This window comes from Ctenopharyngodon idella, chromosome 17 (assembly GCF_019924925.1).
Source record: "Ctenopharyngodon idella isolate HZGC_01 chromosome 17, HZGC01, whole genome shotgun sequence".
NCBI classification, from domain to species: domain Eukaryota; kingdom Metazoa; phylum Chordata; class Actinopteri; order Cypriniformes; family Xenocyprididae; genus Ctenopharyngodon; species Ctenopharyngodon idella.
The window spans coordinates 18,758,819-18,776,372 of NC_067236.1; the positions used below are offsets into that span (position 1 = coordinate 18,758,819).

At 32.9% G+C, this 17,554-nt stretch overlaps 1 protein-coding gene across 15 annotated transcripts in view; it reads right to left on the bottom strand.

Annotated features, from left to right (window-relative positions):
• Positions 1-17,554, bottom strand: part of LOC127499057 (ryanodine receptor 3) — a 108,653-nt gene that overhangs the window by 49,351 nt on the left and 41,748 nt on the right. For 10 of the 15 annotated variants that reach the window (XM_051869150.1, XM_051869151.1, XM_051869154.1 and 7 more), the window contains 15 exons: positions 16,101-16,306; positions 15,812-15,986; positions 15,521-15,729; positions 15,112-15,311; positions 14,568-14,634; positions 12,748-12,908; positions 12,511-12,676; positions 12,342-12,428; positions 7,938-8,164; positions 6,840-7,629; positions 5,270-5,470; positions 5,077-5,179; positions 4,450-4,584; positions 480-753; positions 259-373 (listed from right to left, as the gene is read on the bottom strand). In XM_051869150.1, coding sequence (XP_051725110.1) covers positions 259-373; positions 480-753; positions 4,450-4,584; positions 5,077-5,179; positions 5,270-5,470; positions 6,840-7,629; positions 7,938-8,164; positions 12,342-12,428; positions 12,511-12,676; positions 12,748-12,908; positions 14,568-14,634; positions 15,112-15,311; positions 15,521-15,729; positions 15,812-15,986; positions 16,101-16,306 — 3,116 coding nt within the window. The remainder of the gene's footprint in view (positions 1-258; positions 374-479; positions 754-4,449; positions 4,585-5,076; positions 5,180-5,269; positions 5,471-6,839; positions 7,630-7,937; positions 8,165-12,341; positions 12,429-12,510; positions 12,677-12,747; positions 12,909-14,567; positions 14,635-15,111; positions 15,312-15,520; positions 15,730-15,811; positions 15,987-16,100; positions 16,307-17,554) is intronic. The other 5 variants (XM_051869156.1, XM_051869147.1, XM_051869146.1 and 2 more) reach the window with 1 other exon arrangement.

Sequence of the window (17,554 nt, forward strand, 5' to 3'; positions counted from 1 at the left end):
CACGTGTGTGTTTCGATCGATACTGGACACCAGCGCCTCATAAATCACACACCGCTTATTAAAACACCGCAGGAGACACTGGACACGACATCAGTGTGTGTTACTGTAAACAAACAGCTGTTTACATCAGAAAACTACTTCATATCTTCAGTCATTTCTCTTCTCCAGTAAATGTATCTTGATTTAAGAATGTTTAGATGTTTGTGCTGGAAAACAAACAGAAACACTGAGGAAGATGATGATATTTTTCTCACGTACCTGAGACTTTCCTCCTCCCAGGACGTTCACCATCACCTCCATGACGGTCTCGTGCATCCCCAGAACCCTCATCAGGTTGGGATGCTGGTAGAACACCTTATTATTCATGATGTCGCTGAAACACACACACATTAAACACACATGATGGGTCAGTTTCATGCTGCTGTCCGTATAAATATGAATTAGTTTAGTGTATAATAATTGAAAGGCATCATCCTCACCCCAGGCCGTCGATCATCAGCTGCTCCTCCTCTTTGCCCATGCGGACACTGAGCAGCGACCGTATCTGTCCCAGAGACGCCAGCAGGTGGATGGTGTCGTGGACGGAGGCGGCGCTGATGGTGTAGGTCTTCCTCATGGCGCGGAGCAGCTCGCCGATGCTGTCGTACTGCCGCCTCAGCAGACTGAACATCACGCGCACCAGCTCCGGGTCCTGGATGTGCGTCTCCTGAGCCCAGCTCACCATCGTCTGAGAGATCAGCTCCTTCAGATTCGCTTCACACACACACACACACACACGAGACAAGCAGAGCTGAGCACGAGAACCACCACAGGCCTCGAGAGTGAAGCTGATCAAGGAAACGTGTTTGGAAACAGTCATTATTTATTTTCGGTGCTATTACCGAAGATCACATGACACAAATGATCTACCTGAAGTCATGCATATTTAAAATCCATGTTTTTCTTCACATGAGCATAAACCCTTGAACTATCTGGCTCATATTTCAAAATAAAATATATTAATTAATAATAAAAAAAATAAATAAAATAAAATTAAATACAAATAAAAACTAAATATAAAATAAAATAATAAAAAAAACAACAAAACAAAATAAAATAAAATAAATAAAAAAATAATCAAATATAAAATAATAAACAATAATAAATAAAATAAAATAAAAATAAAAAAATAAAATATAATATAAAATAAAAAAAATAATAAAACAAAAAATTAAAATAAAGTAAAATAAAATAAATACACCAACACTTTTTCAGGTTGAGTTGGTTTTCCATCTTTTATGCAATAATGAAATGAGCAGCTATAAATAGAATATCACAACTGAATTCATTTATTTGGACCCTCATCATGCAGTGAAACCCTTCAGGCTTTATTAAAACACGATCAATCAGAGGCTCATATGAGGATCCGAGCGGATGATATTCGGCTTTCACTGCAGTGAAACCGCTTCAAACACACTAATGAAGACGATTCATGTGAAAATCAGTGACACTATTATAGTGTTCACTAATATTTTGAATTAGTTTTTATTTTTATATTTTCTGTTTTCATTTTAATTTTAGTTGGAGTTTTAGTAATTCTGTTTATTTTTTTATTTTTTTTTCAGTTTTAGTATTATTTCAGTTCATCAAGTTAAACTAAATAACATTTAATTTGAATTTTTTTACATTTATTTTAATTTAATTTAATCAGCCATCAACATTAAAAATATACATTTACCCTAATATTTACATGGTGCTTTATTTCAGAACTCCATGTTGTTGTCTAAAACACTGTGGTAATACCGCGGTACTCTCAGTGCTGTGCTGTTTAATGAGAGCAGAGGGAAGCAGGAGGAAGTGCTGCGCTTGAAAATGCTCCAGACGCGTGTCAGATTGAGGGCAGCGTGTGCTGAGTTCATTCTCAGACGCCATTAGAGCCACTGTAATGGGCCTTAAAGGAAAGTGACTGATGGGAAAAAACATGGGCTGAGGTCATCTGTCAGTCACTCGTTCAGCTGCTCTGTCCTGTCAGCGGTAAATAAGCGTTTTATAGAGAAGCCAATCAGAGGCAGCGCTGATGAACGATCCCGCCGAGACCCGGAGAGACGTCACAACGCTGAGCTCAGGAGCGACACACCAAATGGAATTGAACCTGTGTGCGTGTGTGTGTGTGTGTGTGTGTGAGTGAGTGTGTGTGAGTGTGTGTGTGTAGATGTGGAGAATGTTCACTATAAGGGGGAAAAACTGCAATCAGCAAACTCAGCATACAGTAGAAGAGCAGCTTTCTTGGATAAAACCTTATATTTATTTATATATATAAATATAATATATATATATATATATATATATATATAAAACCTGTTTATATGAATCTCACTAAAACATGTATGGCTCATATTTAATAAAATAAAATAAAAAAAATATAAAATGAAATACAATAAAATAAATAAATAAAATAAAAAATACAATACAATAAAATAAAATATAATAACATAAAAAATAATGAAATAAAAAAATTAAATTAAATTAAAATCAAATCAAAAATAAACCAATATAAAATAAAATACAATACAATAAAATACAATAAAAATTATAAAATAAAATAAAAACATAATAAAATCTAAAATAAATAAATAAATAAAAAAATAAAAAATATAACCTACAATACAATAAAATACAATAAAAAAAAATAAAAATTAAAAATTAAATTAAATTAAAATAAACCAATATACAAACCCGATTCCAAAAAAGTTGGGACACTGTACAAATTGTGAATAAAAAAGGAATGCAATAATTTACATATATTTTATATGTATATTTTACATATATTTTTACAATAATTTACAAATATTTTATTCACAATAGAATATAGATAACATATCAAATGTTGAAAGTGAGACATTTTGAAATGTCATGACAAATATTAGCTCATTTTGGATTTCATGAGAGCTACACATTCCAAAAAAGTTGGGACAGGTAGCAATAAGAGGCCGGAAAAGTTAAATGTACATATAAGGAACAGCTGGAGGACCAATTTGCAACTTATTAGGTCAATTGGCAACATGATTGGGTATAAAAAGAGCCTCTCAGAGTGGCAGTGTCTCTCAGAAGTCAAGATGGGCAGAGGATCACCAATTCCCCCAATGCTGCGGCGAAAAATAGTGGAGCAATATCAGAAAGGAGTTTCTCAGAGAAAAATTGCAAAGAGTTTGAAGTTATCATCATCTACAGTGCATAATATCATCCAAAGATTCAGAGAATCTGGAACAATCTCTGTGCGTAAGGGTCAAGGCCGGAAAACCATACTGGATGCCCGTGATCTTCGGGCCCTTAGACGGCACTGCATCACATACAGGAATGCTACTGTAATGGAAATCACAACATGGGCTCAGGAATACTTCCAGAAAACATTGTCGGTGAACACAATCCACCGTGCCATTCGCCGTTGCCGGCTAAAACTCTATAGGTCAAAAAAGAAGCCATATCTAAACATGACCCAGAAGCGCAGGCGTTTTCTCTGGGCCAAGACTCATTTAAAATGGACTGTGGCAAAGTGGAAAACTGTTCTGTGGTCAGACGAATCAAAATTTGAAGTTCTTTTTGGAAAACTGGGACGCCATGTCATCCGGACTAAAGAGGACAAGGACAACCCAAGTTGTTATCAGCGCTCAGTTCAGAAGCCTGCATCTCTGATGGTATGGGGTTGCATGAGTGCGTGTGGCATGGGCAGCTTACACATCTGGAAAGGCACCATCAATGCTGAAAGGTATATCCAAGTTCTAGAACAACATATGCTCCCATCCAGACGTCGTCTCTTTCAGGGAAGACCTTGCATTTTCCAACATGACAATGCCAGACCACATACTGCATCAATTACAACATCATGGCTGCGTAGAAGAAGGATCCGGGTACTGAAATGGCCAGCCTGCAGTCCAGATCTTTCACCCATAGAAAACATTTGGTGCATCATAAAGAGGAAGATGCGACAAAGAAGAAAGAAATGAATCCGAGCAACTAGAAGCCTGTATTAGACAAGAATGGGACAACATTCCTATTCCTAAACTTGAGCAACTTGTCTCCTCAGTCCCCAGACGTTTGCAGACTGTTATAAAAAGAAGAGGGGATGCCACACAGTGGTAAACATGGCCTTGTCACAACTTTTTTGAGATGTGTTGATGCCATGAAATTTAAAATCAACTTATTTTTCCCTTAAAATGATACATTTTCTCAGTTTAAACATTTGATATGTCATCTACGTTGTATTCTGAATAAAATATTGAAATTTGAAACTTCCACATCATTGCATTCCTTTTTTATTCACAATTTGTACAGTGTCCCAACTTTTTTGGAATCAGGTTTGTAAAATAAAAATTAAATTAAATTAAAAAAAAAAAAAAAAAAACTGCTACTATAATAATCCTATAAAACACAAAGATCATACAGTGACACAAAGGTCTCAGTTTAGCTTACAGGGAGCAGTTTGCTCTTTCTCTGTGGGTTCAGCTTCAGATTTCTGCGGTTGACCTTTGATCTTGTAGATCAGGGCGAGCAGGCGACCTTTAATCGACGTGTCCTGATCCTCCTCATCCTCCTCCACTGGAATCCCTGCAGTGACACAGATGAAGAACACTCATTCTCAGTGACATCACTGTCCCGTCTCACGACTGGATTCATGACATCTGAAGCTCCCCACACACCAGAGCTCATTCATTATTGAAAACATCTTGATGTGAGATCCACCGAACACAAACATCTGCTTCAGTCACAGAGTTTCTACACCTGCAGTGAAATTCAGCTCATCACTAGCTCTGTTTCCAACTAAAGCTGAGAATTTAACTTGGAATATGGCATAAAACATTTGTGAATAAAGCAGCGTTTCCATCTCATGTGTTCAAGAGAACAAAATCATCACTTCCAAACCAACATTTGAGATGCTGCGATGCGATTGGTCCGCTGGTTAGTCCAGTTATCCAAGGGATTTATTCAGTAAATATCAATTTCCCAAGGCTGGAAAAGATATGCGCCTCAGTGTTTCACAAGCATCATCTGTAGAGCGATTTGTGTTTGTTTAAGGGAAATGTAATTCATGAAACGTACCGCAGTGCAGCCGCAGCTCGCCGTGGAAGTCGTACAGCTCCTCCTGTATGTCCTCCGGGCAGGGACAGTCTTCACCCATATTGAAGTTCAACAGCATGTTAATCTGAAAGAGTGATTTAATGCGATTAGACTTCCTGCTGAAGACTGTAAACTGATCAAATGATCAAGTGTTTTATACAGTGACGTGCAGCACCTGTTCCTGCGGCGGAGAGCGAAACTCTTTGGTCTTTTTGGCGGTGACGGCGGCGGACATGTTGAGCGCGAGCATCAGCTCGTTGTAGCGGAACTTCTGGTTGAACTGCAGCTTGGAGACGAAGCTGTCGGAGAAAGAGACGATGGCCTCGATGCGATGCCTCAGCTCACAGTCACAGAAGTAGTGCAGGAGTTCACACATCTGCAGAAACACACCATACACACTCAGTAATACATGCACATTTATTCATTTAGCATTTTATCCAGTGACTTACAAATCAGATACAACATACATTACTTGTAAAAACTCTTACTGTAAACTTGTGTGGTTTTTATGCTAAAATGCTTACGATTTTCTTTATTTATATGTCGTTACATGAATAATGTGAATATACACTGTTTGAAAGTTTGGGGTTGGTAAGATTTGTTAATGTTAAAGTCTCTTCTGCTCACCAAGGCTGCATTTATTTCATCAAAAATACAGTGATAATTGTGAAATATTATTACCATTTAAAATAACGAGAGTAAAAAATTGTGAAATATTACTATTTAAAATAACGAGAGTAAAAAATTGTGAAAATATTATTACCATTTAAAATAACTACAATAAAAATAGTTAAATATTACAATTTAAAATTACAGTAAAAAATTGTGAAATATTATTACCATTTAAAATAACTACAATACAAACTGTGAAATATTATTTAAAGTAACTACAGTAAAAATTGTGAAATATTAACATTTAAAATAACTACAGTAAAATTTGTGAAATTATTACCATTTAAAATAACTACAGTAAAAATTGTTAAATATTATAATTTTAAAAAACTACAGTAAAAAATTGTGAAATATTATTACCATTTAAAATAACTACAGTAAAAAATTGTGAAAATATTATTACAATTTAAAATAACTACAGTACAAATTGTTAAATATTACAATTTAAAATTACAGTAAAAATTGTGAAATATTATTACCACTTAAAATAACTACAGTAAAAAACTGTGAAATATTAACATTTAAAATAAATACAGTACAAATTGTGAAATATTATTACAATCAACGATAGTGCAAATAGTGAATATATTAATTATAAATAGCAAAGCTGTAAAAATATAAATTGTGTCAATGTATGAAAGTTAAAAAAAAACCTAAATTTTTAATTTAAGATTAAAATTTGTAATTTTATTATGGATGTGTTCAAGTGGATATAGTGTCTTGATCTTTATGACTTTATTCTAAAATGTTTAAAACAGTCATAATAAATACTTCATATCATAACTGCAGAACTCTGCAACATCATCAGTTCATGTTATTAAACTGAATCAACATGAACTGAATTGATCTGAATAATGACTCTATTGTCTTCTCTAGAGCTGCTTTACAGCTCAATCTGAATTTGTCTCATATCTGATGAAGTTTGCATCACTGAATCTGTTATTTTCCTCTTTATTACTCTGAAGCTGCTTTGAAACAATCTTTATTGTATAAAGCGCTGTAGAAATATATGTGAAATATATCCTGACTAGTAGCATATATGATATGTAAATAAAGCAGTCCAGTCCTCTCACCTGTCGTTTGACAGACTCAGGTAGCTTCTTCTCCAGCAGTCCCTTCACGAGAGCTTTCCCGTCTCGTGCCTCTTCCTCTCCGGCCTCCACCGCCTTCTCCTCGGCTCCCGTCAGTCCTTCTTTCAGCCCGTCCTCCTTGCGTTCTCCGAACACGTCGGGCTCGATGAGCAGCAGGATCTTGTGCACGTCTTGGCTGCTCAGGACGCCCATGGTCAGCAGCGTGCCGATGAGCCGCAGGATGGGCACGAACTGATACTCCACGCTCCCGCCCACCGGATCTCTGATGTGGTCTCCTCCGCCCTGGACCGCCTCCGTCAGCATGATGATGGCCTTCTCCTTCAGCACGTCCAGCGGGATCTCAGGGCTGTACAGGTGCTGCTCGCGCTTGGTGCTGATGAAACACGGCGGCGCGAAGTTGAGCCTGGGTTTGAGGGACGCGCTGAGCCTGACGCCCGGAGGCTGGTGGCGTTTGGAGGCGTCGGGAAAGAGCCGGATGCCGCGCGTCTCGGCCGTGACGGGGATGATGAACTCGTTGCTCATCATGAGGCGGGCGGCTCTGGCCGTCTCCAGGTGCACGCTGATGAGGACGCTGTAGAAGCCCTCGCGCAGCACGCCCGACAGGTACTGGTTGTCGATGGTGTAGAGCAGCTGCGATTGGTCGAGGTGGCTGCAGAGCGCGTGAGCCACACGCGTGTTCCCGTGAGCGCACAGAGCGCAGTACAGCTTGAGCGTGTGATAGTGGAACATACGCAGCTCTTCCTGCTCCGACAGCTCCATGATATCCACACACCTAAAACACAAGACGTCACTTTTACTACCAATCATGAAGAATAACTGAGCACAAGCGATCATTTAGCAGGTTATGTTTGTTTCGGCAGTCATATGGCTTAATACAGCAATTATATACATAATTACAATTTAATTGTGTGTATAATTATCTCATTAAAAAAATAAATTAAATCAAATTTAAATTAAATTAAAAATTATTAAATAAATGAAATGCATTATATTTATAAATATATTTTTGTATATTTATAAATGTATTTAATTTTAAAAACATATTTTAATTTAAGAGAGTGTGTGTGTGTGTGTGTGTACCGGTTCTCCTCTGGGATGTGTACGGCCAGCATCTGCAGGGGTTCCAGACACTGGACCATCCATCCCTGCCTCTCGCTGACACGGGCCGTCTCCACCTTCAGGAAGGTGTTGGGCATTCGGCTCCACAGCACAGAGTTAATAGTCTGGACGTCTAATCGCGGTGGACACTGAGGAACGGGATTCTTGTGTTCGCTCTTAAAGATGGCGGATGAGATGGGCATGGCGTTCTGGAGGAGACAAGTCATACAAACTCTCGTTACAGTTATCGTTTTATATATTGCTATAGTTACTGCTATATTTAATGTTATATTTACCATTATAACTATTATATTTATTCTTATAGTTATATATATATATATATATATATATATATATATGAGTATTTTATATTTATATTTATATTCAAGTTATATTTATAGTTTATCATTATGTTATAGTTTATCATTATAGTTATTTTTATAGTTATTGTTATAGTTTATAGTTACAGTTTATCGTTATAGTTTATTGTTATAGTTTATCGCTATAGTTATAATTTATCCTTATAGTTATAGTTACTTTTATAGTTATTGTTATAGTTTATCGTTATAGTTTATCGCTATAGTTATAATTTATCCTTATAGTTATAGTTACTTTTATAGTTATTGTTATAGTTTATCGTTATAGTTATTGTTATAGTTTATCATTATAGTTATAGTTTATAGTTACAGTTTATCGTTATAGTTTATTGTTATAGTTTATCGTTATAGTTTATCGCTATAGTTATAATTTATCCTTATAGTTATAGTTACTTTTATAGTTATTGTTATAGTTTATCGTTATAGTTATTGTTATAGTTTATCATTATAGTTATAGTTTATAGTTACAGTTTATCGTTATAGTTTATTGTTATAGTTTATCGTTATAGTTTATCGCTATAGTTATAATTTATCCTTATAGTTATAGTTACTTTTATAGTTATTGTTATAGTTTATCGTTATAGTTATTGTTATAGTTTATCATTATAGTTATAGTTTATAGTTACAGTTTATCGTTATAGTTTATTGTTATAGTTTATCGCTATAGTTTTAGTTACTGTTATAGTTATAGCTTATCATTAGTTACTTTTAAAGTTATCGTTATAGTTTATTGTTATAGTTTATCGCTATAGTTATAATTTATCCTTATAGTTACTTTTATAGTTATTGTTATAGTTTATCGTTATAGTTATTGTTATAGTTTATCATTATAGTTATAGTTTATAGTTACAGTTTATCGTTATAGTTTATTGTTATAGTTTATCGCTATAGTTATAATTTATCCTTATAGTTATAGTTACTTTTATAGTTATTGTTATAGTTTATCGTTATAGTTTATCGCTATAGTTATAATTTATCCTTATAGTTATAGTTACTTTTATAGTTATTGTTATAGTTTATCGTTATAGTTATTGTTATAGTTTATCATTATAGTTATAGTTTATAGTTACAGTTTATCGTTATAGTTTATTGTTATAGTTTATCGTTATAGTTTATCGCTATAGTTATAATTTATCCTTATAGTTATAGTTACTTTTATAGTTATTGTTATAGTTTATCGTTATAGTTTATCGCTATAGTTATAATTTATCCTTATAGTTATAGTTACTTTTATAGTTATTGTTATAGTTTATCGTTATAGTTTATCGCTATAGTTATAATTTATCCTTATAGTTATAGTTACTTTTATAGTTATTGTTATAGTTTATCGTTATAGTTATTGTTATAGTTTATCATTATAGTTATAGTTTATAGTTACAGTTTATCGTTATAGTTTATTGTTATAGTTTATCGCTATAGTTTTAGTTACTGTTATAGTTATAGCTTATCATTAGTTACTTTTAAAGTTATCGTTATAGTTTATTGTTATAGTTTATCGCTATAGTTATAATTTATCCTTATAGTTATAGTTACTTTTATAGTTATTGTTATAGTTTATCGTTATAGTTATTGTTATAGTTTATCATTATAGTTATAGTTTATAGTTACAGTTTATCGTTATAGTTTATTGTTATAGTTTATTGCTATAGTTATAATTTATCCTTATAGTTATAGTTACTTTTATAGTTATTGTTATAGTTTATCGTTATAGTTATTGTTATAGTTTATCATTATAGTTATAGTTTATAGTTACAGTTTATCGTTATAGTTTATTGTTATAGTTTATCGTTATAGTTTATCGCTATAGTTATAATTTATCCTTATAGTTATAGTTACTTTTATAGTTATTGTTATAGTTTATCGTTATAGTTATTGTTATAGTTTATCATTATAGTTATAGTTTATAGTTACAGTTTATCGTTATAGTTTATTGTTATAGTTTATCGTTATAGTTATAATTTATCCTTATAGTTATAGTTACTTTTATAGTTATTGTTATAGTTTATCGTTATAGTTTATCGCTATAGTTATAATTTATCCTTATAGTTATAGTTACTTTTATAGTTATTGTTATAGTTTATCGTTATAGTTATTGTTATAGTTTATCATTATAGTTATAGTTTATAGTTACAGTTTATCGTTATAGTTTATTGTTATAGTTTATCGTTATAGTTTATCGCTATAGTTATAATTTATCCTTATAGTTATAGTTACTTTTATAGTTATTGTTATAGTTTATCGTTATAGATTATCGCTATAGTTATAATTTATCCTTATAGTTATAGTTACTTTTATAGTTATTGTTATAGTTTATCGTTATAGTTATTGTTATAGTTTATCATTATAGTTATAGTTTATAGTTACAGTTTATCGTTATAGTTTATTGTTATAGTTTATTGCTATAGTTATAATTTATCCTTATAGTTTCTTTTATAGTTACTGTTATAGTTTATCGTTAGATATTGTTATAGTTTATTGCTATAGTTATAATTTATCCTTATAGTTATAGTTACTTTTATAGTTATCATTATAGTTTATCGTTATAGTTATAGTTTATCGCTATAGTTATAATTTATCCTTATAGTTACTTTTATAGTTACTGTTATAGTTTATCGTTAGATATTTTTATAGTTTATCGTTATAGTTACTGTTATAGTTTATCGTTATAGTTAAAGTTTATCGTTACTGTTATAGTTTATTGTTATAGTTACTGTTATAGTTACTGTTATAGTTTATCGTTATAGTTAAAGTTTATCGTTACTGTTATAGTTTATTGTTATAGTTATGTTCTAGTTTATCGTTAGTTATAGTTATCGTTATCGTTTATTGTTATAGTTACTGTTATAGTTAATCATTATCGATATAGTTTGTTATAGTTACCATTATAGTTTATCGTTATAGTTTATCGTTATCGTTATAGTTTTTCGTTATAGTTATAGTTTATCGTTATATAGTTTATCGTTATAGTTTATTGTTATAGTTACCGTTATGGTTTATTGTTATAGTTATAGTTTATCGTTATCGTTACTGTTATAGTTTATCGTTAAAGTTACTTTTATAGTTATTGTTATAGTTTATTGTTATAGTTACTGTTATAGTTTATCGTTATCATTACTGTTATAGTTTATCGTTATCGTTACTGTTATAGTTTATCGTTATAGTTACTTTTATAGTTATTGTTATAGTTTATTGTTATAGTTACTGTTATAGTTTATCGTTATAGTTACTTTTTGTTATTGTTATAGTTTATCGTTACTGTTATAGTTTATCGTTACTGTTTATTGTTATAGTTACTGTTATAGTTAATCATTATCGTTATAGTTTGTTATAGTTACCGTTATAGTTTATCATTATCGTTATAGTTTGTTATAGTTACCGTTATAGTTTATCATTATCGTTATAGTTTATTGTTATAGTTACTGTTATAGTTAATCATTATCGTTATAGTTTGTTATAGTTACCGTTATAGTTAATCATTATCATTATAGTTTGTTATAGTTACCGTTATAGTTTTATCGTTATCGTTTGTTATAGTTACTGTTATAGTTTATCATTATCGTTATAGTTTATTGTTATAGTTACTGTTATAGTTAATCATTATCGTTATAGTTTGTTATAGTTACCGTTATAGTTAATCATTATCATTATAGTTTGTTATAGTTACCGTTATAGTTTATCGTTATCGTTTGTTATAGTTACTGTTATAGTTTATCATTATCGTTATAGTTTATTGTTATAGTTACCGTTATAGTTTATCGTTATCGTTTGTTATCGTTACAGTTATAGTTTATCATTATAGTTTATCGTTATAGTTATTTTTTACTCTTATAGTTATGGTTATAGTTAGTAGTTATCATTAGAGTTATCTGACCATTGACCGTCATGTGTAGAAGAGCTCTAGAACACGTCATGTGAGCAGAGCGTTTGAGAGCAGGTCCCGTTCGTTTCTCTCATAATGACTGATATGACGGTATGAAGTGAAGTTTTGGGAATATGAGGATCTACACACCTTGATTTTGGCCAGTTCAAACTGGAACAGATTTGAGCTTGTTGGCCGCACAAACACAGCAGGAAAGAGTTTTGTGCTGGGCTCCACCTGGAAAACAGATGTTCATTTCACACACTTATTGATAATCTGTGTGAAGTTACGAGTTTGACGCCACACGAGCTGACGGTACCTGGTACGAGGTCGGAAGCTCTTTGCCGTTGACTGTGAAAGCTAATAGACCCGTCGCCAAATCAATGAAGCATCCGATCTCTAAATCCACGTTACTCCGGCTGGACGAGTGGGCGGCACTGGTGACGTCTCCACCCCAAACCATGTAACAGTTACTCCTCTTCACGCTGTCACATGACACAGTGACGTCAGCACATCATCACATGACCCAGGGCAACATATAACAACGCGCACCCACCTCTCGTGCACACGACCCCGCTCGTCTCCGAGGGTGACGGTCACTGTGCGGTTCTTGCTGAGGCTGAAGTTGGTGCTGTAGTAGTGGTAGTCAGGAGTGACCCATCCAACCCACACACAGGACGGGTCCTGACCCGCGAATATTCTGACCGAATGATAGTACTGCAGGAGACGAACACAGCCGTTACTCACTGCTGACCTTCACACTCTCAAATCTCATTCTGCTGAACTTTAGTGTTCCATGGAACGACATGAGGGTGAGTGAAAGCCGTTCACACCGACAACAAGAACTATAACCCTATGAGAACAGCAGAGTTCACACAAGAACTATAACGACTCCGAGAAACAATGTCATCGGAATCACTTTCAGAGAAGGATATGATCAATAAAAACACTGACAGCCAATCAAAATCCTTCTACTTTAAAGCGCGCGTTTAAAGTTAACGTTAGTTAATGTTAGTTATTTTAGTTATTTGTCATTTTATTTATCATTACAGATTTTGTTATAGTTATTACACTTATTGTTATAGTTATCATTTAAATTATTAGTTATTGTTACAATTATTGTTATAATTATCACAGTTATTATAGTTATTGTTATATTTATCATAGTTATTTTAGTTTTTGTATAGTTATGTATAGTTATAGATATAGTCAGTTATCACATTTATCAGTATAATTATTATAGTTATCTTTATAGTTATTACAGTTATAGATATCATTATTATTGTTACATTTAACATTGTTTATCATTATTGTTATTATAGTTCTAGTTATCTAATAGTTATTACAGTTATTGCTACAGTAAACATTAGTTATCGTTATATTTATCATAGTTATTATACTTATCATAGTTATCTTTATACTTATAGTTATCATTAGTTTTATAATTCTAGTTATTATTATTATAGATATAGGTATAGTTATCGCTTTATTTACCATTTTAGTTACAGTTATATAACGTTAGTATTTACCATTATAGTCATTTTATTGATTGTTATATTTATCATTATCGCTATATTTATAGTTACCTTTATCATTTATTATAATCCTAGTTATTACAGTTACCATTGTAGTTAGTTATTCTTATAGCTATTGCTGTCGTTATATTTATCAATACAATTATCATATTTAGTCATTGTTATAGTTATTATGGCTATTGCTATAGTTACAGACACTTTATACTTATCGTTAACGCTATATTTAGAGTTACATTTATCATTATAGTTATTATAGTTAGTATAGTTATCATTACAGTTATCATTATAGTTAGTTATCGATATTGTTACAGTTATTATTGATATTTTTATCATTACATTTATCATTATAGTTATTATAGTTATCATTATAGCTATCGTTATCGCTAATTTTATCAATAAATTGATCATTATTGTTATAGTTATTACAGTTACCATTATAGTTATTGTTATAATTATCACTATATATATATATATATAAATATATAAGTTATCATTACAGCTATAGACATTTTTATAATTATCGTTATATTTATCGTTACATTTATCATTATATATTTTATCGTTATAGTTATTACAATTTTCAGAGTTAACAATTGTTAGTTATCAATATTGTTATAGTTATTGTTATCGCTATACTTATCGCTACATTTATCATTTAGTTATTGTTATATTGTTAAAGTTATTACAGTTATCTTTATCATTATCTTTATAGTTATCACTGTTGTTTTAAAAGAAAACAGAATACGCGGACAATGAAAACCCCAAATGAAAGAACCGAACTGAAACGTCAAGAGCTTTTTATAAACCATAAAGACGCTGAACCTTCATGTGTGGAACTCACTGTGGTTATGCTGCTATAGTCCGTTCTTCTGCCTTCATCCGAGTGTTTCATGGACTTCACCGGATACCTTTAGAAACGTTCACAGGACAAACACACACTATTTATACAACAGACAAAGACAAGCAAGAGCTCTGAAGAGATCAATCAAATCACTCAGTAAGATTACAGACAGACAGAGGATTCATTCCTGTTTAGATTCACTGAAACTGAGAGAAAAGCCCCCGATATACTTCAAGTGAAGTTCGTTTCGGGACTTTCCAGAAAAGTTTGCTCCGGCTGGTTAAACACCTTCTAAACTGTCATTGGTCAGTGGTGATGATGTAACAGGTGGGTGTGGCTCTGAGGCTCCGCCTTCTTTGTGATGTAAATTTTCTCCGGTTCATTTCTTCTGTTCAGTTCGTCGAGGTCAAACACGAGTCAAATTTACACCTCAAAGAAGGCGGAGCCTCGGAGCCACACCCACCTATTACATCATCACCACTGACCAATGACAGTTTAGAGGTGTTCACTTGTTTTAAGGTGCTTAATGTTCTTGATCTCTGACCTGTGTTTGATCTTGAGCGGTTCCTCCTCGTACAGGCCGTTCACATGGACGTAAGCGCCGCTCTTGAAGCCGGAGTGAAACTCCACAGGCATGCTCAGTCTGCAGAACACCATGTCAGCGTTGCTGTTCTGAGTCCCAAACGTCTTATGGCTGACTTTCAGGCAGGGCGGGCTGTCAACGGTGCCGTCGATTCTGGTGACCTGCAAACATGACGAGATTCAAACGCTGCTTATACAAAACCTGCACAGAAAGAACATTTCGATCCGAATCAATACGAATGACCCTGTGAGATCCTGGAGGAACATTTCAGGAACAAAAGCAGTTCATTAAGTTTCGATTAAAAGGTCCATTCGTTAGCGTTCGTCCATTGGGATACTGAGAACAGAAGATCCACTCAGCTCATCCTCACCGCGATGTGATGATGGTCCTTTGGCACGTTGAAGAAGGTGGGCAGGCGTTTGCTGAACCACATGGTGACCTCACGGTTCATGTTGACGGCGAACGGCTCGAAGCCCTCCTGCAGACCACACATGGTGTAGTACTTAAACGTGCTGGCGTCCTTCCCAAGATTCATGCGGCCCACCTGAGAAAGACTCAAACTACAGACGGGGATGAAACCTAGAAGAGAAGAGGGCAGGTTTGTTTTCAGGGGTCTTTAAGGCATTGAAATCAAATCAGAGATGATGTTCTTCTCTCTAACCGTCATCAATGTCAAAGTCAGCGAAACACAGCTCAGAGCCTTTGTTGGTGATCAGGATTTCTCCGTTCAGGGTGAAGATCATGGATTTGTCCTCCATGTTGATCATACAGCCCACAACGTCCCCCGAGTGCCAGCAGCGGCCGAAGAGACGGCTGCCCATGTGGAGCCGGTGACCCTGTGAGAACACACCAACACCATGAAACATAAATAAAACTCCTTCAAAATGTTTCCAACAGTCTGATGATCCGGTCTGCACAGGTCTGAACGGCTTCATCATTTCCCAACTCACCCGATAGCCATCAAAGACGTACGCCTGATCATCTGTTCCCAGCTCCACGTCGGGTTTGCAGCCGGGTCGAGCCCAGCCCACCCGCATGTCTCCGCCCGTCACCGCCTCAAACTCGAAATACCACTTCCCCGTCTTCACTGCGTACGTCCGCTCCACACGGAAGAAGCGGATCTTATCGATACTCAACCTCTCCACCACGTGACCTGCTGAGAGAAGAGCCGTGAGAGCCGGAGAGACACATACTGTACAAAAACTACCACCATCATCTGTTACTGTCACATCAAAACACAAAGAGTTTGATGCTCTTTTACTGTTCTTCTGTGTAAACCGATGTAAGATGAAGCATGTCTGAGATTAACTTTTAGGCCACTGAAAAAATTACCAATTATAAATATTTTGAAAATGCATTTTTCATTTATTATGTAGCTGTTCTTCATTTGCATATCTGCAGTAAACAGCGCTAGTCAGCACTAGTTAGTGTCCTGCTGTCACTGAAACACCATGTAAATATCATATCAGATTTGTCTTTTTCAGAGTTGGTGACAGTAAGTTCTGGAAATTAAACTATAAAAGAAAAACAATCCTTTATCTTGTTAGTATGGAAGACCAAAGCTGCCAAAATAAGAAACAACAAAATACAAAAACAAACATACAAAGATTAATAAATGAATAAATATACAATATATACAACATACAATAAATATACTATATATATATATATATATATATATATATATATATATATATATATATATATATAAATAAATATACAAAGAAATGTAAAAAAACAAAAATAAATCAATTAAAATTTAATGAATGAATATACAAAGAAAATTAAAAAATAAATACATAAATGAATAAATACACAAAAAAATTAAAAAACAAAAGATATATAAAGAAATGTAAAAAAAACAATAAATAAATGTAAAAAAAACAAATAAATATACAAAGAAATGTTTAAAAAAATAAAAAATGTACAAAGAAATGGAAAAATAAACAAAAATAAATATACAAAGAAATGTAAATAAATAAATGAACAAATAAACAGAAATGTAAAATAAATAAATAAATATATAAATAAATAAATGAAAAATAAGCAAAAATAAATATACAAAGAAATGTTAAAAATCAAAAATAAGTGTACAAAGTAAAATAAATAAATGTACAACACAAAAATAAATAAATACGCAAAGAAATGTAAAAAATAAAAAATAAATAAAAGAAAAATAAACAGAAATGTTAAAAAATAAATATATAAATAAATGAAAAATAAATAAACAAAGAAATGTTAAAAAGCAAAAATAAGTGTACAAAGAAAAGTAAAATAAATGTAAAAAACAAAAATAAATAAATATGCAAAGAAATGTAAAATAAAATAGATATACAAAAAATTAATAAATAAATGAAAAATAAGCAGAAATGAAAAAAAAAACAAAATATATAAAGAAATGAAA